This window comes from Rhamphochromis sp. 'chilingali' (assembly GCF_963969265.1).
Source record: "Rhamphochromis sp. 'chilingali' genome assembly, chromosome: 2".
In the NCBI taxonomy this organism is placed as follows: Eukaryota; Metazoa; Chordata; class Actinopteri; order Cichliformes; family Cichlidae; genus Rhamphochromis; species Rhamphochromis sp. 'chilingali'.
The window spans coordinates 42,729,228-42,751,374 of record NC_137930.1 but is presented as its reverse complement, the minus strand read 5'-3'; the positions used below and the strand labels follow the sequence as shown (position 1 = coordinate 42,751,374).

Here is a 22,147-nt window from a genome sequence, read left to right as displayed (position 1 = left end):
CTAAAGTAATCTCAAACTTTTTTTGTTTGAAGGGCCACAGTGAGGTCAGTAGCCTCCCTATAGTAAAAAGGAATCATTCATACTGTCAAGTGTGGTCTGTTATCATACTGTTACTTTACACTATAATTGGAAATGGTATGCAATTACTGTAAAACATTAATTGTATATTCTTCAGAGACACGATAAGAAAGATGAAGTACAACAAAAATAATGTAGAATAATTATATTTGAATGTGTGTGTGTGTTCTATCAGAACATATGCATTGTTAAGGACCACTTTTTGTTTTTTAAAACTCCCATCTCAGCAGGAGCGTGAACGCGATCGCGACCCTCGGGAGCGGAACCGTGATCGAGAGAGGGAACGAGACCATCGCGAGAGGGAGAGGCGCCAGCGAGAAAGGGAGCGGGAGAGAGAAAGGGAGCGCGAGAAGGAGAGGATGCGGCGGAAAGAAGAATGGGAGCGGGACCGGATGAAGCGAGATGAGAAGGAAAGGCCAAGGATGCGTCCTCCTCGAGACACCAGGGAGAAGAAAGATGAGGACAAACTGAAACCACGCTCTCCAATCAGCCTTCCTCCGAAGTGAGTAACATATTTCAGGCAAACTGGTTGAAATGTATGCATTTTATTGTTTTCCAGCATGGGTGTTGCAAAATGGCTCTATGGCGCCACCTATGAAAGTATTGCCAGCACATAGATTGAGCTACATGATTGAAATTTGGTACACAAATGTAACATCCCACAATGCAGAAAAAAGCCCATGGGACCTGTGACCCAACCCCAACAGGAAGTGGGCCGTTTTAATTTTACTGTGCCATTTTGGCAATTTCGTTACACGTTTGTGAACTTTTCTTAGGGATTTTATTTCATCAACTTTACATTTGGTCAGTCTAAAGTTATGACCTAGGCCATATTAAATTGCAGAACTTTTGAGTGCATGTAACGCCATGGCAAACTTCGATTATTCACCATGAAATTTTATATTGCTCTTATTCACATGTAACTTGTCCAACTTGGACCAAACTTCTCACATGTGACAAGGCTCTGTCCCCCACATTTAAACTGGAGTGTTTGGCCATGGTCACAGCGAAACCTTATATTTGTTCTCTTGTTTAGCAATGTGAAAATGATTGCGGACCAACATAGTTACACAGAGGTGGGAGGAGAGTGAGTGAGTGTGTCAGTGTGTGTGTGCGTCATTTGCAATCTTAATCAAAATACAATAATTTCATTATTACAGCATAACATTACAATGTGCTTGACTATTTTGTTTATTTATATATTTTTAATTTGTTAAATGTTTCAATTAAAAATTACTTTATTTTAGCATTAAAATAAAAATTTTGATTAAAGGGCACATACTGGTGAATTGACTATTAGAGAAACATAAAGAATTATTTGGGGAATTGTTAATACTGTTAATTTAGTGCAGCTGTGCCATAAACCTTGTATTAGATGATAGTTATACTAATATATTTAGTAAGCATTGTGTTAGCGATTACTATGACCATTAAGTTCCCCAGAAAACCATCTGTCAGTCAAACCCTGCGTGGCACATTGAAATTGAAATGTATAATAATACAAAAAATAATGTTCCATAGAAAGTTTATTTTAATAATGAATTCATATATTTCAACTGCAACTTGATCTTTTTTCTACATCTCTTTAATATCCCAATATTATTATTAGTAGTAGTAGTAGTTTATGTTGTCTTTTTTTTCTTTTCTGCTCCTCATTTGGGACACTTTTAATTAATGAGTACATGATTTCGTAGCACTGTTGGTGTTTCCCTGGAAATATTGTCTAAAAGTATACAATGTTGTGCGTTGTTAAAGTAAACATGACACTGTAATAATATCAACAATGTGCACACAGCACATTAAAACATCCAAAACATTTAGTAAGGGGACTCCTCACAATGATCATCGTAATGACTCATTAAAGAATGATTGGTAAGATTATTTTTATTTGTAAGTCACAGTGGAGAGATGTTACCAATGGAAAATTATTGTACTAGCAACTCCCAGTTCATCTTGGGTTTTTTTGTTTTGTTTTTGTTTTATTTGTTTGTTTGTTTTTGTTACATCAGCTAAGGCAGAGGTGACAGAAGGAAGAAAAATTACAAAGACTACTTTGTTATTATGAAATTACTATTTAGTGTGTGTGTGTGTGTGTGTGTGTTGTTTTTCCCCACTCATAGTCTCTAGTTTTGAAATTATGGAAGTCTCCTCATCAGCCTCAAAAGCAATAATGATGACCTTTCTGTGTCCTGGAATCTCAACAACATCAACATGTTCAAAGAGCTGCTTTCACTTTATCATGGTTGAGAAAACGAGTAAATCATGGGACTTTTATTTCCTTCTTTCTTTTCTTGTATCTCCTTCACTAATTCAACTTAGGGTTGCCAGACCATAGATTTAACGCAAAACTATTCCTCGCATATAAAGACAGTTAATAATAAGTTAACAGACAAACCATACCATAAATAAAACCACAGAACTAGCCTTTTAGCTCTTTTGCCAAGCATATTTGTACTATCTATTCTGTAACAGCAACTGTTTTAATAAAAAGGCATGTCTAGTTGCCTTCTCTTTTTGTTAACCATCTTAATTCTTAAGTCTGAGGTTACTCATCTGGATAAACCGGATAAAGGCAAACCATTCTTGTAAAAACAATAGACAAAAACGTGTTCTACAACTCCCATTCTTAATGCCATGACTTTCAGTGAGATTATTGCCTTCTGCCTTTTTAACATGCAAACATGAAAATTACAAAAGAGTAGTACAAATTACAAGTACAAATTTAAAAAGATCACAGATGTACAAGTAATTAGAATAATCCTTTAATTGTCCCACAAAGGGAAATTTGGGAGTAGTAATAAGCAATAAGTAATATGTAAGTAAATAGCCGTAGAATCAAATTAATTAATGAAACTGGAAATCTAATCTGGCTTGTGCTTTCCAGAAGACTTTTTAGATCTGATTAATTACACTTATAAAGTTCTGGAAATATCCCATAACCTTTGGTGTACACCATGGGCTTCCTGGCTTTAATTGCCCAACTTCCTTTTTTTGATCCTTTCTCACGGGAAACATTAAGTCGATAAGAATTTTGAGATAAAAATAACTTGTGTTTTGTTGTAGTTCTATTTTTAGATTTGTGAGTTGTAATCTCGTAACATGACTTCATTGCTCTTGCATCACATCACAGTGGAATTTCTCATTCCCTAGGCGATGTGTACCTTTTGTTTACTTGCAAGTGCAAAGAACCTGCAGTCATTATTTTTTTTATTTTTATCCTATGTAATTTTAGGTAACTGCTTCAAACTGTTTGCAGGGTACACATATAGTATAATAATAAATCACAAAAGGTTTCCTGTGAGCATTTTTAAGGAGTTCTATATGCCAACATACTGTTTACCCTTTAGTGGGAATATCCACTAGTATTCATTTCCTCCAACAAATATTTACACGATACACACTTGAAGAAGATCACTGGAACCTTCGCAGTGTTTAAACAAAACTAAACTAACATAGGGAAAATCCCTTATGTATTTAAATATTGTAGCTGTCTTGTGCTAGTCAAGGGATGTCATCATGGAAGATCTTTTTTATCGACGCATGAAAACTTATATATGTAAATATAAATATATTAGAGGTGTTTAACTCTATTTAAGAGACACATAATATAAAACAAAATTAAATGACATATTTTGACAGTTGATACTTGACTTATTTACTTATGGATTGATATAAATTTTTTAGAGTAAAAATTTTCATTTGATACAAAGTTTGGTTTATTGGCAAATATTTTTCTGATTCTGACATAATAGTAAAATGGGCTACACAAACGATAACAGTTAGTCATTTTACCTTTTTAATACCTTTGTCCAAAACAATGTGGGAAATAGGGATATGTAAGCTAGGGAATAATAAATACTAATATCATACATCAATATTGTTGTGTGAAAACACTGGGTTCCTCTGTTTTGTTTGGTGGAAAAATGATCATCTTTATGTCATAATGGAGAAATTTTTGAGCTCCATCGAGTGATGATTGAAGTGTTGTTTGCATCATACCCGTTTTAATCTAAAGAAGGGAAAAAATTCCCAGGTCTGTTTTGGGAAATGATTTTGAGTTGTGCTCTTTGCTGTTAATAAGCCGATTTTGATTTTTAGTTCTGCTCTTTCAACTTAATCAATCAGCTTTGACAATGTTCTTAGGTAATAAGTACTAGTTCTAAAAAATACAAGGACAAAATTGTTATTCTAGGACATTGTTCATCCGTCATTCATCAAGCGTGACCTTTTGTACATTTTTAAAAATACTTTATGATGTACCAGTGACATTTTTCCACTTTCTTTCGGTCATTTATGAGGAGGAAGTTAGCTCATTGCACCTGAATGTCTGAACGCATTTAGCAGCTTTTTATCTCACTCTAGCAGAGCTTGTTTTATGACCTCAGTGACTAATGTAGGAAAGCATGCTCATATCCTAACTGTTGCTTTATCACAGTATTCAAATTACAGTAGTAAAACTGAAGAGAAGAAAAAAAATTAGTTAATAAATTTAAGTTGCAAGTATAAGTGTACCAGTTATCATTCCCAATGCTTAGTCAACAAATCAGTTAATAAATCTGGTAATAATAAATATTTCAGAGTCAGAGTAAAACAATTTAAAATGATAATTAAAAAGTGAACGTGAAACAGATAACTCTCTGCTAAACTAGGGCCGTGAAAAACTAAATTCTCAGACACTAATTAATATTAAAAATTAACTTGACTAGCTACTGATACTGTTGCAAATAAGTATCATCTGCGGTGTCTTTGTGTTTCCACTGAAATAACTTCACATGTCAGTATTGAACAGTTATCGAAATGTTAAACTGCCACGAACATTTTAATGTTAGCTGTATTAACTGCTGTAATGAACATTTTCTTTCTTCAGGGTATCTATTTGAATTTTTCTTTTAGATTTATAACGCTTAATGAGCAGCATGCTCTCTCTGCAGCCATTTAAACTGAATCTGCGGTTTAACCCTTCAGCTTTTCTTCTCTGGATGACATGGAGGTCCAAAGGGCTTTGAAGGTGTTGGATCAAAATGTTTCTTTTTCATCATCATCAGGGAAAACCGAAAAGGGGCTTATGGGAAGCATGTATAATGTAAATAGAATTGTTCCTACCACAGAACCCTGTGGAACTCAATAATTAACCTTAGTTTGTGAAGAGGACTCTCCATTTACATGAACCCATTGGAGTCTATTAGATAGATATGATACAAACCACAGCAGTGCAGTACCTGTAATACCTTCAGCATCCTCGAATTGCTGTAATAAAATGTCATCATCAAGGCATCCGTTTTCGGACCTTGGCTAAGTGGAATTAGGCAGAGGATCAATAGGGGGTCCAGGACACTCTCAATAGGGCTTAAAAATCTGGGACTCTCCACCAGTTGCTCTTAGAACTGAAGAAGCTTCTTGGATGAGAGGTGAGGCATCTTCAAGAAACAGACGTCCAGACGCTTTTTCTTTCCAAGCTCGTTAGACTTTAACTGATATAGTTACTCAGCCATTCAATATCAATTTTGGTGTCCGATTCAAATTACCGGGTGTCATTATTGTCAATGTGAATTATAATTTTACAGATTTTACATTTGCCCCTTAGCCAGCTGTTTTCAATTTCCCTCAGACACATGAAGAGGTTGGTGGTGTACTGTAGGCTTCTGTTTAGGACGGTACTTCATCCCTACCGTCACCCAGCTCTCCAGTTTTTCTGGCTGCTCAGGATATTTGGCACACTGAGCAGGAAAGTGCAGCAAGGACAGGTGAAGAGGCCATGCTGCTTGCGAGTTGGCTACAAGCTAAGCTAGTGAATCTTTAAAAAGACAGTGAAAGAATCCTGTCAATATAATTAGCATGTAAATCCACAGAGTGTGCTTTAGATAAAACACATGGTTACACTATAAAATAAGACGTTATGTATACAATTTTTAACTCAATTGCGTACACAGATAAGCTAAACAAAAACACAAATGTGCGTTTTAACAAGAACATAATGGGAGATGATAAATATTGAAATTATGACATGTTATTCTTTTCACTATTTTTTTTATAATTATTAGCTTTTTAATTCCTAATATAATTCTCATGTCCATATCAATTTCTTGACTAAATGTTTTCATAAGAGCTGTGACTGAGGAGTTAGAGCATGTTCCCTACTAATTGGAACGTTTAGATTAAACCTCTACATCTCATGCTTTGAATAAATACAGCATACACACAATAATGTGCAGGTCACATTAATGACTTGTCAAAACAGTAACAGGGTATATTTTACGCTTTATTCAGCCATTATTACATGTCTGATGCACAACAGGTTAGCAGATAAGAAGCGAAAAAAGGATTTGTTTAGTCTGGCTTTTATGAATGGTTTCTCTCAAAAAATAAAAATAAAGTAGATAGAAAGAAACAGCAACCAATGTTTATTGTCTTCCAGGAACCAGAGTGGGCAACATTGACAGCTGACTAAGGATAAGAATGGGCTTTAAAAGCCTTCCACATAATACTTGCTTTGTTTTCAGATTCATTTCTTTCATAGTATTTGTCTATGCATCTTTCTACAAATTCACCAAAAATTTGATCCGTTAACAAAATTGTTTGCAGTCTCCATCTCATTGAACTTGCATAGAGATTGCAGCATGATCACTAATCACAATACTACATCTAATATAGAAGCATTTTTTGACTTGGGATTGTAACTCTTTGGATATTTAAAAAAAAAATAGCGCATGAATGGCACTTTCTTTCTTTCTTTTTGCATGTTTTGTCAGTCCGGGTGGATCTGTCCATTACTGAGTAAAGTTAAAGTCCCTTCCTACAGTGTAGATTCCTTCTAAAGCAGACAGTTAAAAATATTCTCTCAAAAAAACGGGTTGTCATCAATGGGCTACACACAGATAGACATATAATTTATTTTTGTGAGAGGATATTAACTTGAATGACAATGTAACTCCCATGCGGAGTTACATTGACTAGTGTATAGGGATGGCAACCCCTCTTGCCTAACTGTTAAGACAAATGTGAAATAAACATTTAGTCAGCAATTTTATGTCTGATGTGGTCAGATGCATTTATCGCATTTAAGATCATCTTAGATTTAAAGTCTTGTATTCTATTGAATACTTGTTTCATTTAGTTTTCTCTTTGCGCTGACATTCCAGCTCATTATATTAACAATGAAACTTTCCTGTTTGGTCCTCGCTATATGTTGTTATTATATTATCCTGGTGTCTTTTAGATTGTGCACAAAAAAACCCCCAACAAAACAAACAAAAACCACAAATTTACACATACATTATACATTCAAGCACTCGCACACACTGAACACAGAACCTGTTTTGAACACTGGCATTTCCCTTTGTGGGATGCCTAGCTGCTGTAGGTTTTTGACATACTGTGTCCTTATACAGAGAGATTGACAGTTTGTAAGGGTTGTTTTTAAAAATGTAGACCATGGTTCCCAGAGCTTCTCTATTAAGCTGTTGTCTTGGTCACGTGACCCCCTGAATGCCTTCATGCATGTATTACTTCCATGCTCAACTATTGTAATTTATTAATTTTCGGCTCTTTGAAAGCCTTTAGTTGATCCAAAATGCTGCAGGGACTAGAAAGAGAGATCCTATTTCTCGCATACTTGCTTTTATTCGTTGGTTTTCTGTTAATTCCAGAATCTTTTTTAAAATTCTTCTCCTCACATACAAGGTTTTGAATAATCAGGCCGCATCTTATTTTAAATACCTCACCCCAACCAGAGCACTTCACTGTCAGACTGCAGGCTTACTTGTAGTTCCTAAGACAGAGCCCTTAGCTTTCAGGGCAGCTCTTCTGTAGAACGACCTTCATTTTGGATTTGGGAGACAGACACAGTCCCTACTTGCAAGATTTGGCTTAAAACTTTTCTTTTTCATTAAGATTATAGTTATATAAGGTGTATATATATAAAAAATTCAATTGGATTTCAACTTTTCAATTTTGTCAGCAGGCCGATTGAGCCCCCATCAAAGAAGGAGGTTGTTCCAATCATGAGACGACCAGATGAGTGGAAGGACCCATGGCGACGGTCCAAATCCCCCAGGAGACGTCCAGCACCGGGCTCGCCCCCACGGGGCCGCCGGCGTCATCGACCATCAGGCTCTTCAATCTCTGTGTCCAACTCCTCAAGGTAGGGACTTCTCCATATTAGGCTTAACATGGAGCCTAATAATGAAAGGTGTTATCCAGTTTCCAACACCTTAGGGACAAAGGCTGGGTTAGGCCTTAGACACGCTTTAGTGAGTCACGGGGTCAGCTGTAGACAAGAGGGGTGAATAGACAGAGCCTTTAATTCACTAACTCGCTTGGCTGTGGTTACAGCCAACAGCAGAGCGGTTTTAAGAGAGAGAAACTTCAACCCCACTGCCCCGATAGGCTCAAAGGGGTGGTGGAAGAGGGCATCTAAAGAGGGCATCTAAAACGACTGACAGATCCCATAAAGGGACCAGTGGTCTAGTGACTTGGAGCGTTTGACGTGCCTCCCTCATGAAGCAACATATAAGAGGGTGCTGACCAGCAGGTTTATCACCAAACCCCACGTGGCAGGCTGAAATAGCTGCCAAATAGACCTTTATGGTAGAAAAAGCTCTCCTTTTGTCCAGCAAGTCCTGAAGAAAACACAACAGCTCCACCACTGAACGCTGGAAAGGGATTATCTGCTTTTCATGGCACCACTCTTCAAAAACCCGCCATTTACTGTTTTAAATGGAACGAGTGGAGGAGGCTCTGGCATTCGGAATGGTTTCAATAACCTTCGGAGGCATGCCTGCTGCCTTCAAATTCCACCTTTCACAGGCCAGGCCCAGAGAGCCTCCTGGTCTGGATGGGGATCGTATATCTCCCCATGCACCTGTTTGAATGGCCACCGTGGAGCTATTAAAATCAGTGACAGCCCCTGATCACTCACTCTGATCAGTGTTGGGAAGATCAGGCTGAAGGGAGGAGAAGCATACAGCAGTGTGTTTGGCCATGGATGGGCCAGCACATCCATGCCCAGTGACGCATCTACGTCTGACAGCGAGAAAAACAGAGGGCACTGAGTGTTTTCTTGCGAGGCGAAGAGATCTACGGCAGTCCGGCCATATCTCTGCCAAATCTGCTCCACCACCTGTGGGTGAAGCTTCCATTCTCCGAACAGTGGATTCCCTCTGGACAGGAGGTCCGCCCCCCCATTCAGAATTCCTGACACGTGAGTTGCTCGAAGGGAGAGGAGCCGTGTGCTGCTCCACACAATTATTTCCCTGGCTAACCTGTGTAGCTGCCGGGAACAGGTACCGCCCTGGCGGTTGATATAAGCAACTACAGTGGAGTTGTCTGTTTTCACAAAAACATGTCGTCCCCTGAGATATGGCAGAAAATGCCGTAAGGCTAGGAGCACCGCGCGGAGCTCCAGCACATTTATGTGATTCAGAGCCAGTCTCTGTGACCAAATGCCATTCACTGCTCTGCCCATCATAGTTGCACCCCAACCTGACAGGGATGCATCTGTGGTCAGTGTCACCCTGGATGATACTGCCCCGAGAGGTACTCCTGCAGCGAGAGTTGTCGGGCTCCTCCAAGGCCGGAGAGCCCCACGACTGAGATGTCAGGGTTCAAGGTTCAAGGTAGAGCAGGGCGATATGGCCAAAAATATTTATCACGATATATATTTGAAAATTTGCGATAACGATATAACTGACGATATAATTGATGCGAGACAAAATACAACTCCACAACATTACTAGCGCAAAAAGACAACCTTCCATTTATTTTCACTTAAACAAGAAGCTGGTTTTTATGTACATTAAAGCTTTATAAAAATGTAACAGTGCAAATGCAAATTCCTTGCTGAAAGTTTAACCAAAAGGCATTTCCAGTAGAAATGGGCTGACACATCCTGAGCATAACCATGTATAATATCCACTGAAGTTAAAAAGAGGTGCTTTGCAACATTAAACTGCAGTGTGCAGTACGCATTTTTCGGACCATAAGGTGCGCGGGATTATAAGGCACATTAAGCGAAACAAAGCAGTCAGATAAATCAAACTTTATTAAACTCATTCTTCTTGCTTCCTCCACTTCTGTACCATTGATTCATTAATGTTGAATTCTCTGGCAGCTGCTCTATTCCCATGTTGTTGCAGTATATTAATGACTAACCTCGTATTGTGGATGGATTATCTCAGTTGTTCTCCTGACTGAAGATTGGTCCTTTTACAGCATCCTGCCATGCGATTGCATTTGTCTCTAACCATGAGGAACCTTAGCGTTAACTTTTATAAGTGGAAAAGTGTTAGTGTTTGTCCTCCAGCTTCACTGTTTATGTTATGCTAACATAGCTGTGTCGCTAGCGATCACGTAGCACATAATTATATACCAGCTAGCCCAACTTCAGTAACCCTACAAACGTCACTGCTGTTTAGTTTCCTGTCTTCATTTATGTTGGAAGTGATAGCAGAGGTGTACGTTTGATTTTTTTCAGAAATCTCTCAGTCAGAACGTGCTATATCATGCTTAGGTAACTAGCGAAACTAGCGAGCTAACTTCCGCTAGCTTCCTGCTAGCTTCTAACTCCGTTAAATGTAATACATTTTGTTTTCATGGATGCCTGGAAGTTAAACTTCATAGTTACACCTGGTAAAGCAGCAATGCTGATCGTTTTATTAAAGATGAAAGAATTTAGACAGTTTTTAACTCTTAGTGATGCTGCAGTGTTCGTTTGACCTGAAAGATACGGAGTTTAGGACACAGATTACTCCCAGATTTAAGGGCATCTTAGTCCGACGGCCGCTTGCATGTTCTGCAAAAAAATGTGCTTTGTCGTGTATCTGACGGACAAACACCAAACCAGTTCCACATCACTGAAGTTGCACCATTTTTACAAACCAATTCTGGTTCATCTGTTTCACTCAACAATCGGCCATGTGCGTATGAAAACAAAGGCACTGCGCATGCGCGTTTTACTCATATTCTATCGCGATATTTCATTTTCCTATCGTTGCCTAACATTATCCCGGTATTACCGTGAACGGTATAATATGGCCCAGCCCTAGTTCAAGGTTCTTTATTTGTCACATGCATAGTTATACAAGTATAACACACAGTGAAATGTAGCCTGACACGCTCCTCGACATGTGCAAAAATTGGGGGGGGGTGTGTAGAGGAAGAACATTATATACACATACATACATATAGTATATACACTGGGTGAATGTGCAGTAGTAGCAGCAAGCAGGTGAATTCTGTACATTAATATGAATAGACATCTGACTATTTTACAGGATAGACAATATAAACATATTTAAAATTAAAGGAATTGAAATGTACATTGTGCCTTGGTTTAGAGTGTCTGGAAGAGAGTCCTGTCTCAGTCAATTATAGATGATGTGAGAGGGCGGGTGTGTGTGTTTAGGGCACGGATGGCTTGGGGATAGAAGCTCCTCTTGAGTCTCTCTGTCCTTGCCCGGAAGATGCGGAACCTTCTACCAGATTGCAGAAGTTGGAACAGTTTGTTGCCTGGATGGGACGGGTCCTTCAGTATCTGCGCTGCTCTAGTCCGGCATCTCCTGGTGTAGGTGTCCTGAAGCGGGGGGAGAGCAATCCTGCAGCAGCGTTCTGCTGTACGGATCACTCTCTGGAGAGCTTTTTGGTCCTTCACACAGCTGTTCCCAAACCACGATGTCATGTTCTGTGTGAGGATGCTCTCCACAGCGCCTGTATAGAAAATCCTGAGGATCTTTGGAGAGACCCTGAACTTCCTCAGTTGTCGTAGGTGATACAGGCGCTGCCTAGCCTTTTTGGTCTGGACCTGAATGTGGGCAGCCCATGTCAGGTCTGAGGAGATGTGGACACCAAGATACTTGAAGGACTGCACCCTCTCCACTGGAGCTCCATTGATGATAATGGGCTTGTAGTCTCTGTGCTGACCCCTTCTGAAGTCCACCACCAGCTCCTTGGTCTTGCTGACGTTCAGCTGGAGGTGGTTGTCCTGGCACCACGATGCCAGATTCTTCACTTCATCCATGTAGGCCGCCTCATCGTTGTTGGAGATGGCACCCAACACCACTGTGTCGTCAGCAAACTTCACAATGGTGTTGGAGCCATGGGTGGCCACACAGTCTGAAGTGTAGAGGGAGTAGAGCAGTGGCGAGAGGACACATCCCTGAGGTGCTCCTGTGTTGATGGTGATGCTGTTGGAGAAGCACCTGCCCACCCTCACCACCTGAGTTCTGCCGGTGAGGAAGTCCAACACCCATGCACACAGACGGCTGTTAAGTCCCAGATCCCTCAGCTTTGTGAACAGTCTGCAGGGCACTATTGTGTTAAACGCTGAACTGTAATCAACAAACAGCATTCGCACATAGTTACCCTGTTTTTTGTCCACGTGGCTGAGAGTGGTGTGTAGGACATGGGCGATGGCATCCTCTGTGGATCTGTTGGATCTGTAGGCGAACTGCAGCGGATCTGTGGTGTCTGGGATGGAGGAGGAGAGATGATGTTCTTCAGCAGCCTCTCAAACACCTTCATTACTACCGAGGTCAGTGCAACTGGCCGGTAATCGTTCAGGGATGAGGGTTTGCTGTTCTTGGGCACAGGGATGATGGTGGATCTTTTGAAGCATGTGGGGACCACAGACTTCGCCAGGGACTCGTTGAAGATGTAAGTGAACACACCTGCTAGCTGGTCAGCATAGCAGCGCAGCAGACGGCCGGTGATGCCGTCTGGCCCCGCCGCTTTCCTTGTGTTCACTCTCCTCAGTGAGGTCACAGCTGCAGAGAAGCGACCCATTAACTGCAGGAATGGTCATTTGCGTCTCATACTTTCACCCCTCAGTACCCTCAGGGGGGAAGTTACACAAATGGAGTGCACTGAGAGCCAAAAACAACCTTCGTCCTGTTCTGGTTACTTTTTGTTTTAGTGTAGAAGGTAGAAAGGAATTGCTTGATAATTCTTCAGTAGCCCATTCAGAATTTTAATTGGGTTTATTCCATGTGCGTTTCAGGTCCTCGTCCCGCTCTTCATCCTATACAGGCTCCGGATCGTCCCGTTCCCGCAGCCGTTCCTCCTCATTCAGCTCCTACTCCAGCCACTCGTCCCAACGCAGCTCCTTCAGCGGCAGCCACTCTAGGTACATAAATCTTATAGTGTGTTTGTGTTTTTAATGTGTTTCTGCTCTCCAACACCATTTTTTGACACATTCTGCTAAGATATGTCAAGCCACTCGAGAATTTCTAAAATTGAAAACAAGCAACTGACTATGAATCGCATTGTTTTGTGCATTTGAGTGATCTGATCTGATCTAATTTATAGGTCTCAGTCTTTCTCCACATCTCCCTCACCAAGTCCAGCAGCACTGAGGAACGCTAAGAACAAAGCAGACCTTCAGCCTGTTGTAGCCAAAGGGTAAATATTAAAATTTTTAAAAGTTTCAATGTAAATCCTGAGCAGAGAGTGAGCTGCTTTGGCGGAGGTTTGCACTTGAAGGGCTTCTTGTTGATCGGTAGCTGCAAGGTTGCATTCCTATGCTGTGCAATGCAGTGGGCATTAGAGGCACAGCACTGGAGTGGTTCAGGTCCTACTGTTGGAGCAGACTTTTTGTGTCAGTCTCTGTAACCATGTGTCCTCCTCTGCTTCTCTCTTCTGTGGTGACCCACAGGGCTCAGTTCTAGGCCCCCTCCTCTTTTCTTTGTATGTGCTCCGTCTTGGTTTTATACTGAGCAAATACAGCGTTGCTTTTCACTTTTATGCTGATGCCTGTCAGATCTATGTAAAGAAAAAAGGCACACATTCTATACAGCCATGACTTCAGTGTCTTGATGACATTAAAGCTTGGGTGTCTTGTAACTTTAAAATTCAATGACAAAAACACTAAGATTATGCTTTTTGGTAGCCCCACTGAGACCTTCAATGTGTCTTTAGATTCCTTGGCCCAGTATAATGAGCCAACTGTCACAAAGCTCGGGGTCAAAGTGGACTCTGAACTTTAAGCTTAACAGTTAGATTAAGGCAGTCATAAAATCGTGCGTCTTTCAGCTCAGGCAATTGGCTAAAATAAAACCAAATCTTTCACGGCAGCACTTTGAGACAGTTATTCACAACTTTGTTACCACTCAGCTGGATTACTGTAACAGACTTTATATAGGGGTCAGTGCTTCATCCATTACTCATCTACGGAGGGTGCAAAATGCTGCAGCTCGTCTTTTAACTGGCACTTTAAAGTCTGAGCACATTTCCCCTATTTTAGCTTCACTTCACTGGCTGCCCATTCCTTTTAGGATTCATTTTAAAGTTATTTTAAAGCCCTCCATGGCCTAGCCCCATCTTATCTCTCTGAGCTGCTACTGACTTATACACCCACGCGCTCTCTCAGGTTAGCTGATTAACTGTTCCTGAATGTACCCAGGACTGAGCGTAAACTCAGAGACTCTGCTTTTGCTGTAGCAGTTCCCAAACTGCCTCTATACAGGCCTCTTCTCTGCCTGTTTTTAAAATCACTTCTGAAAATCCGTCTCTTCACCCTGGCCTTTGACACCTTGTGAGATGTTGTTTTTCTTAGTTTATTTTTCTTTTAGTTGTTTTATTTAGTTTTGGGTTTTTTTTGTTTCATTTTATCTACTGTTCTCAACTTATTTACTGTACAGAGCTTTGGTCCTGTGCTGGCTGTTTTAAAGTGGATTATACAGAAAGTTGGATTCGATTCGATTGGATGGCCTGGTAAATGGTAAATGGCCTGCATTTGTATAGCGCTTTTCTAGTCCATAGGACCCCAAAGCGCTTTACACTACATTCAGTCATCCACCCATTCACACACTCATTCACACACTGGCGATAGCAAGCTACATTGTAGCCACAGCTGCCCTGGGGCGCGCTGACAGAGGCGAGGCTGCCGGACACAGGCGCCACCGGGCCCTCTGACCACCACCAGTAGGCAAACATGGGGTTAGTATCTTGCCCAAGGATATTTGGCATGCAGCCAGGATGCAGCCTGGGATCGAACCACCGACCTTCTGATTAGTGGCTGACCTGCTCTGCCACCTGAGCTACAGCCACCCATAGTTGGATAGTTGCATGCTAGCTACTAGTGGTGCAACGGATCACGATTGATCCGAATTCCGAACCGATCCCAGTTCGGCACGCACGTGATCCGAAGATTCGAAAAAGAAAAAAAAAAGTATGTGTGTGGTGCGCGTGGTCAGTCTGTCGAGCGGTAGTTATGGTCAGCGGTCCAAGTAGCGGAGTACAGGAGTTTGCGGCATTTAAGCAGCCCTTTGCTGCCCAATCCGACTGGGCTATTGGGGTGTTTAGCTGCAGACGGGAGGCCGTATTCCGTTGTGCAAAACAAGGGGTTTAAACTGTGATGAACGTGCTTGAGCCACGCTATGATATCTCGTTGCGCGTCCACTTCAGCGACAAGATCGTTCCAAGCAGGTATGAGCAGGAGAAGTTTAAAGTTATGGCTGCACTGTCCCAGGCATCTTCTGTTGCTCTAACTACAAATGGGTGGACCTCCAGGGCAACGGAAAGCCACGTGACCGTGACCGCTCGTTATATCACAGCGGAGTGGTAGGTACAAGCCCTGTACTGCCCTATAGATTACATTAAATTAAATGAAACTTTATTTATCCCTCGGGTGGTTTCCTCTGGGAAATTCAGTTTCCAGTAGCACAGCACCGACAGAAGTTGCAGAATGTGAGCAGAAATATACCATATATACACATATATAAATACAGAGAACACAAAAGGCATAAATACAATAAATAGGAATAAGAATACAAGGGAACGGCACATTTCAAGTATTGTGAGTCTATTACACCGTTGGATATTAACAAAAACTATTGCACAGTGAAAAGGCACTACAGCTACTTTTTCCCCCCTCCTTTGTCCCCGTTTCCCCTCCGTCTCCCCTCCAGCGAGGAGTTAGACAGTTTGATGGCCTGTGGGACAAAGGACTTTTTAAGTCTGCTGGTTCTTGACTTTGGGAGAAGCAACCTTTCCCTAAACAGACTTTATGGCTGTGTGCAGAGGATGCAGAGGCTGCCCAGCATGGTCCATAATGTCCATATTGCACCTTAATTTGTTTTTATATAAGTGCGTGGAATGAGTCTTCAGTTGAATGTTTTTTAATAAGCAAAAAATACTTAAATAAATAAATGGCAAGTCGAATTTTTGTCTTTTTTTTCTATTTTTGCTGATCCGAAATTGATCCGATCTGTGACTTAAAACTGTTATCCAATCCGAACCGTGAGATTTTTCATCCGTTGCACCACTACTAGCTACTATCACATGCCTGCCATTACTGTCTGTATACCTATAAGATCCCTTTTCCTTCCCTAGCATACCACTGAAGCAGGATGCCATGCCCCCTCCTCGCAGGGACAGGCCTCCCATGAAAAAAGCTTCCAGCCCTTCTATGCCTTCAGGACTGCAGTCCAGACCATCCAAACCCTTGCCAGATGGAGGAAAGCCTCCTAACAATCCACGAGATGCTGGAGGTGCAGGAGCTGGTGGAGCAGTCAAACCCCTGCCACCCAGGGAACCTGGAAAACCTGTCAACTTGAGGGAAGGCAGGCGGAAGGAGCGACAGCAGCATCCTCCTCGAAGGTAAGCATCTCATCTTAAAGCTTGTTTTGTTTTACAGGACACAGAAATTCACAAAAATGGTTATACACTTATACATTTGACATGATCTATTACAAGATTATTGGCTTTAGGAGAAGTTACTAGTGTTGTTTTGTAGCAAGAGGCTCCTGGATACAAACCCATGGAGGGCCTGTTGTGGATTTTGCTTCTTATTTAGAATGAATGAATAAATAAATAAAAAAGATGACATTGAAAAAGGAATTTAAGCTATTTCAAGAATCAGGAAAAGTTGTCTGCACACCTAATTTGGTTTGACATTTAACTAGATACAAGACATTTATGAGGCAATGCAATGTCAATGAATCAGCATAAAATAAGAGGACTGCATTAATCTGTTGATGTTAAAATTTAAACACAGCTTGGAATCTGTGTTGCTATACTTTTCTTTGGGAATTGGGAAAGGATGGTTCAGTTGTGACACACATAACATGTCCTTCATGAAGCTAACAGAGCAGTCTCAGTTGTGTTAGGTTAAATGATGATTAGATGAAAAGTTGGCTTGAACAGGAAAAAATGTGACAGAGTTCACTATGACAAGGAAGAAAGGCAAAGAAAAAACAAAAACCAAAGAGCTAATACTCTGTTCCAGGTATTTCAATGTTTTTTTTCTGAAGTCTGTTGTTTTACTCTCTTTTTTCTTTTTTGGGGGTGCAAAAGGAAATGACCAGCAAAAGCACAAACATAAACAAGAGTAGCCCATATTATTCTTTATTTCACACAGAACAAAGAGAGAGACAGAAGCAGATGATGTACTGTGACAGCCCCTAAAGATGTCAGTCAAAAGAAGAAGAAATTGTATGTTAAGTGAAGTCTGACTGCAACAGTTCAACAAAAAAGAACTCTTAGTTCTTAGTCTTAGTTATTAATCCTCAGGCCCTTCCAGAACTCTTATGGTACTTAGATTTGTCATTCTGTTACTTAAATGTGTGGCTCCTGCCAAATTCTCAAGTGAGCATAAAACATTTTGGATGTTCTCCATGTGTGTGTAGGTGGATGGCAGCATGTTGGCCCACCATGTCTATTTTGCTCACGTTTTCAAGGAAGTGCACAAACAGTGAACGGCGTTGTTTAAACGTTTCATTTGCAGTAAGGAGAACTGTGTTCTTATTTGCATATTTTTGTAATGTAAGTGATAATGCAGATGTATTCCACTTTGGGGGAAGACCATAGAGCTCACACGTGGGCGAGTGAGTGGGTACATAGTTTGAGGAAAAACCTCTCTTTTGTACGCTTATGTTTGTGTTTGTTTATGAGAGTGTGTGAGAGAGCAACATCAGCCAAAGCGGAAGAAGAGTAAAAGGGCAGGGAAGAACAGTCTGTGTGTGCAAGGCTGTTTTCGTGTGTGTGTGTGTGTGTGTGTGTGTGTGTGTGTGTGTGTGTGTGTGTGTGTGTGTGTGTGTGGGTGTGTGGGTGTGTGGGTGCAAGTTTGTGGGCTGATTGAGTTACATGTGGAAATAATCCAGGAAAACCAGTTCAGGCGCTTGTTATTATGTTTACTTCCCTTCCTTTAACTTCACTCTGATGAACCGATATATATATGATGTAACTAGGGGTGTAATTTTTTGTCTGCCTCTTCAACACGATGGTTTAAACTTAAACTTGCAGTATTAAAAAGAGTATAGATGGGCGTGACTGGTCACCTAGATGTTTAAATTTAGATTAAACTGTATATAAAAGATTAGTTTCAGGGGTTCTGAATTATCTTATCTTTTATTTTTATTATTTACCTTTTTCGTTTTATATTTAGTGTCGTTCTACAGTATTGGCTAAGGCTAGCAAGCTTGACTATCAAGTTGGCTGAGTAAAATACAGAATAAGGCTAGTCACCGGTACAGACACATGGATGACACCTGGGTCATAATCAAAACCCAAGAAGCAGAAACCCTCGCTGCTCACATCAACTCATTGGATAGAAATATAAAGTTCACCAGGGAAGATACAAAGGATAATAGTTTGACATTTCTGGACTGTGCTGTGCACATTGAGGAGATTGGAAGCCTCAACATTGAAGTTTACACAAAGCCCCCCCCCCCCCCCCCCCCCCCCCCCCCCACACACACACACACACACACACACACACACACACACACACACAGAATAGTGCCCACTCTTTGACTCCCACCACCTGCTGGAACTCAAACTTGGAGTAATCAGGTCCCTACAACACCGGGCAGAAAACATTTGCTCTAATGCAGAAGGGGAAAAAAAGGAACACAGAGATGTGAAGAAAGGTCTTTAAAAAATGTGGTTATCCCACTTGTGCTTTCATCAAATTGGCAAATGGGAGAAAAAGAATGACAAACAGAATAACATTGTCATCCCTTATATGTAACAGGTTAATCAGTGAAACTCAGGAAAATCCTCTCCAAGCACGACGTCCCAGTGTACTTTAGACCCAGCCACACCTTCAGACAAAAACCACTTCATTCTAAGGACAAAATTCCCAAACATAAAGTAATCAACATGGTGTATGCTGTGGAGTGCAGCAAGGGGTGCTCTACATTGGAGGACGACGTCACGTTTTACTTTCTTGGATCGCTTTGAAACCCTGCCAAGCACGCACCATTTTAGAACCTGGTACTATAACCTAATGGAAACCCCCGAAAACTGTGGCGAGTCAATCCGTACTAATGGAAAAGGGGCTATACTCACAGATATTCACTAACTGGTTCTCAGTACAGGACTAAAAAGGCATTACTAGAATCTAATTACCAAAATTGTCACAAAGACGTCTTGTACAGACTGTACCATACAGCATTTGCTATGACTCCACCACTTCATTTTTGCTTGTATCACTTGTAAGTGACTACGCTTTAAGTAGTGTATTTATGGAACAGAAAAGCTAAAGGTGGTCTCATATTGTATCCTACTGTATGGGAAGGACTCGGCTGCTGCTCTCCGGTCATGTGGCGTGTGGTCGCCTCCTTACCCACACAAGTAAAGTGGTGCCAAGCATACACCAAATCCACCTCATCCAGGAGATGTGATACTGTCAAAACTCTTTTTACCTCCAATTAAAGACAGAGCATAGGCAATTTTTTTAATGCGTTAGTTTAAATTGCATGTGCGCTTTTCTTTTTCTTTTTTTTTGCCTTTGTCTTTAAAATCTTTTAATTTCTAAAATGCTCACTCAATTTCTAAAATACAAAGCAATGACCAGTTCATTTTGAAAGACCTATGACTTTTCTCTGGTGAATATCTATTATTGCTCATTATCGAATATTAAATAATATTGAATATATTATTTATATGAATACTATTTATTGTTATTACTATTATTTAGGAAGTATTTCTTATCCAATTAATCAATGGAATAATCAGTAGAATACGCTCACAAAACGTAATCAGTAACTGCAGCCGTACTTGCACTGCATTTTACAGCATTTTGGTTTTATTTGACGAGGGAAAAGTGATGCAGAGGAATAAGATTTGCTGTTTAAGAGCCAAACATTGTCCAGTGTTGACTTTTAGTAGGGAGATAGTAGCAAGATAATTGTGTCCACCTATTTAGCTCAGAAAGAACTCATGTTCCAACTGATACATTTTTGTTGATGTTATGTCCATTGTGCTAAAACAGTATGTCAAAATGAAAGAAGAAAAAAAAAAACCCTAAAAAGTCAGCTATGAGGTTGTGCTGAAAAGAGTGACAGCAAACAAGGCGAGGCAACAGTTTTTAAAGGTGAAATATAAATGTCAAAAATGGCCAATTATAACCTTGACTCCATTTTCACAGGTTTTACAGCTTTTCCTACTGATAAAGACCTTGTTAATGGTCATTCATACATTTTTGTTTGTTGTAAAGTAATAATAATATTAACACAAGGAAATTCTATGTGAATTAACAGAACCTTTGTTTTATCATTACAAGAATAAACTACCAGAACCTTCACTGGAATTTTACACATTTATTTATTACAATCTAAGTCCAAAGAGTCACTGACAGGTTTCTTTCATTTATCTTAAAAAACAGCATTTCTTTATCATGTTGAAAAACTGAGATGTACTGTTGAAATTGCACTTTTTCGTATATTAGATATCTCAGGGATTATATGTGTAGTTCAACTTCTTCATAAAAGTTTTCACTGGTCCAGCCCAGTTGAGCTCAAACTGAGTTGTAAGTGGCCCATGGTGTAAAATGAGTTTGACATCCCTGTTCTAGAGGATTAGTCTGCTTTCTATAACCCTTATTAGCAACATTAAAAACAGTCACACTAAAAGCTATTTTCCTTTAAAATGGGCTTAGACTTCTGCATTATAATCAGTTCTGATCATTTCAGCTCGCACTGTACATTGTGCCATTCCATCCTAACTCTGCGCACAAAAATGTTAAAACTTGCTCACAGAAATCCTTAAAATCTCATTGAAAAATTACTTTTGGTCTTCATTTTGGGAGCTTCGATTGACAGCAGCTACACTGACATCATTTGCAAATATGATTATCCAGCATGTTAGTTAGAAAAATACATCAATGAGCAATGATTTATTTGATGATAATGAGGGTGGTGACTTGATAAGTCTCCCAGAATGAACATTAACAAGAGAACATTTGTCAATAATAAATTAGATGTACTAGCATGTACTCTCCTTCAGGTTTCTTTTTTTGGTGATGATCTGCTTGTGTGAAAGCTACTGAATAAATTCCTGTCTTACTCTGGTTTTCGTTTATTTAGAAAAAAACAAAACCTTTTTGCATTCTTAGCTCTGTCTCTGTATGTGCTGCAGGAGAACTATGAGTGGGAGTATTAGTGAAAGTGGTAGCAGTTATACTGGTTCCAGCTCCAGATCTAGATCCTCATCCAACACCCTCTCAAGATCACACTCTGGATCCAGGAAATCCAGGTACTTATTCACAGTCATTGTCCTGAGTACTGCATTTTGCCAGTTAAGAGTTGAGTACTATTATTACTATCATATCTTATTTATCTGTTGCCTTGGCCCTTATTGATCTGTATTTACTCGCAATGCAACCTAATATCAGTAATTTATATTTCAGTAATTTATATTTTCTCTTCTCTTGCTTTCATGCTCTGCCTCTCTTGGAAAATCCTACAGAAAATCCAGGTATGACAGTTGTTGTTCAAGCTTTGTATTTTGTGTTTGGGTATGGTGTTTTGTGTATTCACGGGGCAACCTGTCAATTCTTGTTGCAGATCACTTAGTGTGAGCAGCGTGTCGTCTGTGTCATCAGCGTCATCCAGCAGCAGCTCTGTACGCAGTGCAGACTCAGATGACATGTATGCCGACCTGGCCAGCCCAGTATCCTCTGCCAGCTCACGCTCACCCACACCAAATCACCCTCGCAAGGAGCGAGGGCCTCCACGCGATCGGTCCCCACATGGAAGAGACAAGAATAGGGGTTAGTACAAGCCACCTAACACCCATTCAACTGGAACACAGGACCCAACAGCCTATCATGCAAACATAAATGTAGTGTTGCTGG

General features: G+C 40.4%; 1 protein-coding gene across 1 annotated transcript in view; it reads left to right on the top strand.

The window, feature by feature from the left end:
- The window catches only part of zc3h18 (zinc finger CCCH-type containing 18), a 57,720-nt gene that overhangs the window by 24,250 nt on the left and 11,323 nt on the right, over positions 1-22,147 (top strand). Inside the window, exons 9-15 of the mRNA XM_080875757.1 lie at positions 309-580; positions 8,039-8,218; positions 13,070-13,195; positions 13,378-13,470; positions 16,402-16,668; positions 21,430-21,546; positions 21,858-22,063. Of these exons, the coding sequence (XP_080731883.1) occupies positions 309-580; positions 8,039-8,218; positions 13,070-13,195; positions 13,378-13,470; positions 16,402-16,668; positions 21,430-21,546; positions 21,858-22,063 (1,261 nt within the window). The remainder of the gene's footprint in view (positions 1-308; positions 581-8,038; positions 8,219-13,069; positions 13,196-13,377; positions 13,471-16,401; positions 16,669-21,429; positions 21,547-21,857; positions 22,064-22,147) is intronic.